This window comes from Primulina eburnea, chromosome 10 (assembly GCF_022965805.1).
Source record: "Primulina eburnea isolate SZY01 chromosome 10, ASM2296580v1, whole genome shotgun sequence".
NCBI classification, from domain to species: Eukaryota; Viridiplantae; Streptophyta; class Magnoliopsida; order Lamiales; family Gesneriaceae; genus Primulina; species Primulina eburnea.
Window position 1 is genome coordinate 38,750,855 of NC_133110.1, and position 2,218 is coordinate 38,753,072.

A 2,218-nucleotide genomic window follows, 5' to 3' on the forward strand; every position below is an offset into this window, starting at 1 on the left:
AGGGATTCCGAGACCGTTCAGTGTAATGGACTGTACAGTTGAAGAGGGCTTAAAAGATTTGATTGGTATTACTCATATCACGAAGGTGCATCTTCTTTTCGGTAGCTCATCACATAAGAACTCCAAAGTTAAGCGTGCTTGACTCTGGGAAATTTTGGGATGGGTGACCTCCTGGGAAGTTTCCTAGGGTGCGTGTGAGTAAAGACATGAGCACGCAGGAAAGACTCGTCTTGGTAGAGTGAGGACAGTCGTCAAATCTGGGGCGTTACATCGGGGACCACTGACCCGATGTTAGCTGAGGGATGGATTAAATCCATCGAAGTGATTTTTGCCTTTATGGAGTTTCAAGAGGCAGATAGGGTCAGGTGTGCCACATTTCTACTGACCGGGGACGCCAGACTGTGGTGGGAGAGCGCGTCAGTGGCAGCAAACTTGCACACCCTCTCTTGGGATGGCTTTAAGGAGATATTCTACTCCAAGTACTTCACTGAAGAAGTATGATCCAGACTGACCAGAGAATTTATGACCATGCGATAGGGAGACAGTAATGTTGCAGAGTTTGTGAGAAAGTTCGAAAGGGGGTGCCACTTTGTGCCCCTGATAGCTAATGATGCCCAGAGTAAGTTGAGGTATTTTATGGATGGGTTGCAGCCGGTCTTGCGCCGTGACGTCCGAGTTGCTGGTCCTACTACCTACACGATTGCCGTGTCAAGAGCTTTGACGACAGAGCAAGATCAGAGGGATATTGAAGCTGACAGGCAGGGCAAGAGGCCCTATCAGGCTCCACAGCAGCAGCAGGAGCAGCGACCTCAGTTTAAGAGGCCGTTCCAGGGGCAACCAGGGAAGAGGCCTTATCAGGGACCGCCAAAGGCCAAGGGTCCTATGCCACATCAGAAGGCGCCACAGAGACCGAGAGAACACCCGGTGTGCCCGAAGTGCAACCGCCAGCACCCAGGACAGTGTTTGTATGGTTCAGGTAAATGTTTTAAGTGCGGAGCAAGTGACCCACATGTTAAAGGAGTGTCCACAGTGGAGACAACCAACTCAGGGCAGAGTGTTCTCCATGCATGCACAGGAGGCGAACTCAGACACTAAATTGTTGACGAGTAACTTATTTAATTCCGTACAGTATTAAATTTCGCCTTGCATGTCTATTTGAATTGGGATTATTAGGATGCTAGATGGAATTTTTGGTGTCTTTTGTTGCGTAAAACTACTATTAGAACTTGGGATATAAGTTGCATGGTGCTAACTTCTCTCAGGAAATATTTTCACAAAGAGATTATCCACTAAGGATATGATAGACTCAGGAGCCACACACTCCTTTATCTCAGAAACGTTCGCTAGTCATCTAGACGTCAAGTATATTGGACTCGACGCGAGCTATTCAGTGACAGTCCCATCAAGGGAAGAATTGTTAGCTACCAGCATGATCAGAGATATTGAAAAAGAACTGCAGGGCCACCTGGTATATGCCGATCTGATAGTGTTGCCGATGCCAGAGTTTGACATTATTTTGATGGAATGGCTGACAAAGAATAGGGTCTTCATTGAATTCCAGAAGAGATCAGTGCTAGTAAGACCTTTGGGCATGGAGCAGTTTCTCTTTGAGCCAGCTAGATGGAGGAGTTTTCCTCGCATGATTTCTTGCTTGCAGGCGTGGAGACTCATTTCCAAGGGGTGTCAGGCTTTCTTGGCCAGCATCATTTCAATACCTGATGTGCCCACTCCATCTATATACGAGGTACCGGTGGTCAGAGAATTCCCTGACGTATTTCCCGACGACATTGCAGGTCTTCCACCAGAGAGAGGTGGAGTTTGCGATTGATCTTATGCTAGGCACTGTGCCAATCTCCAAGGCACCGTACCATTTAGCTCCAGTTGAGATGCTAGAACTCAAACAACAGATTCAGGAGCTCCTTGACAAGGAATTTATCCGCCTTATTTCCTCACCGTGGGACGCATCAGTACTCTTTGTAAAGAAGAAAGATGGGAACATGAGGCTGTGTATCGATTACCGAGAATTGAACAAGGTAACGATCGAGAATAAATACCCACTTCCTAGAATCGAAGACTTGTTTGATCAGTTGCAGGGAGCTACAGTGTTCTCTAAGATAGATCTGCGATCAGGGTATCACTAGCTGAAGGTGAAAGATTCAGATGTGCACAAGACAACCTTCAGGACCATATATGGACATTACGAGTTCTTAGTGATGCC

At 47.0% G+C, this 2,218-nt stretch overlaps 1 protein-coding gene across 1 annotated transcript; it reads left to right on the forward strand.

The window, feature by feature from the left end:
* Positions 1–288: 288 nt before the first annotated feature.
* LOC140802932 (uncharacterized) lies at positions 289–1,828 on the forward strand. The gene is made up of 4 exons (XM_073158540.1): positions 289–495; positions 538–976; positions 1,263–1,576; positions 1,658–1,828. The coding sequence occupies exons 1-4, from the start codon at positions 289–291 to the stop codon at positions 1,826–1,828; spliced, it is 1,131 nt and encodes a 376-aa protein (XP_073014641.1).
* The last annotated feature ends 390 nt before the right edge of the window (positions 1,829–2,218 follow it).

Excerpts from the sequence above, each read along its gene's own strand:
- LOC140802932 (XM_073158540.1), top strand. The coding sequence starts at position 289 with ATGTTAGCTGAGGGATGGATTAAATCCATCGAAGTGATTTTTGCCTTT. Across the intron at positions 496-537 it reads CCAAGTACTTCACTGAAGAA|GGAGACAGTAATGTTGCAGA; the intron begins GTATGATCCAGA and ends ACCATGCGATAG. Across the intron at positions 977-1,262 it reads ACAGTGTTTGTATGGTTCAG|GAAATATTTTCACAAAGAGA; the intron begins GTAAATGTTTTA and ends AACTTCTCTCAG.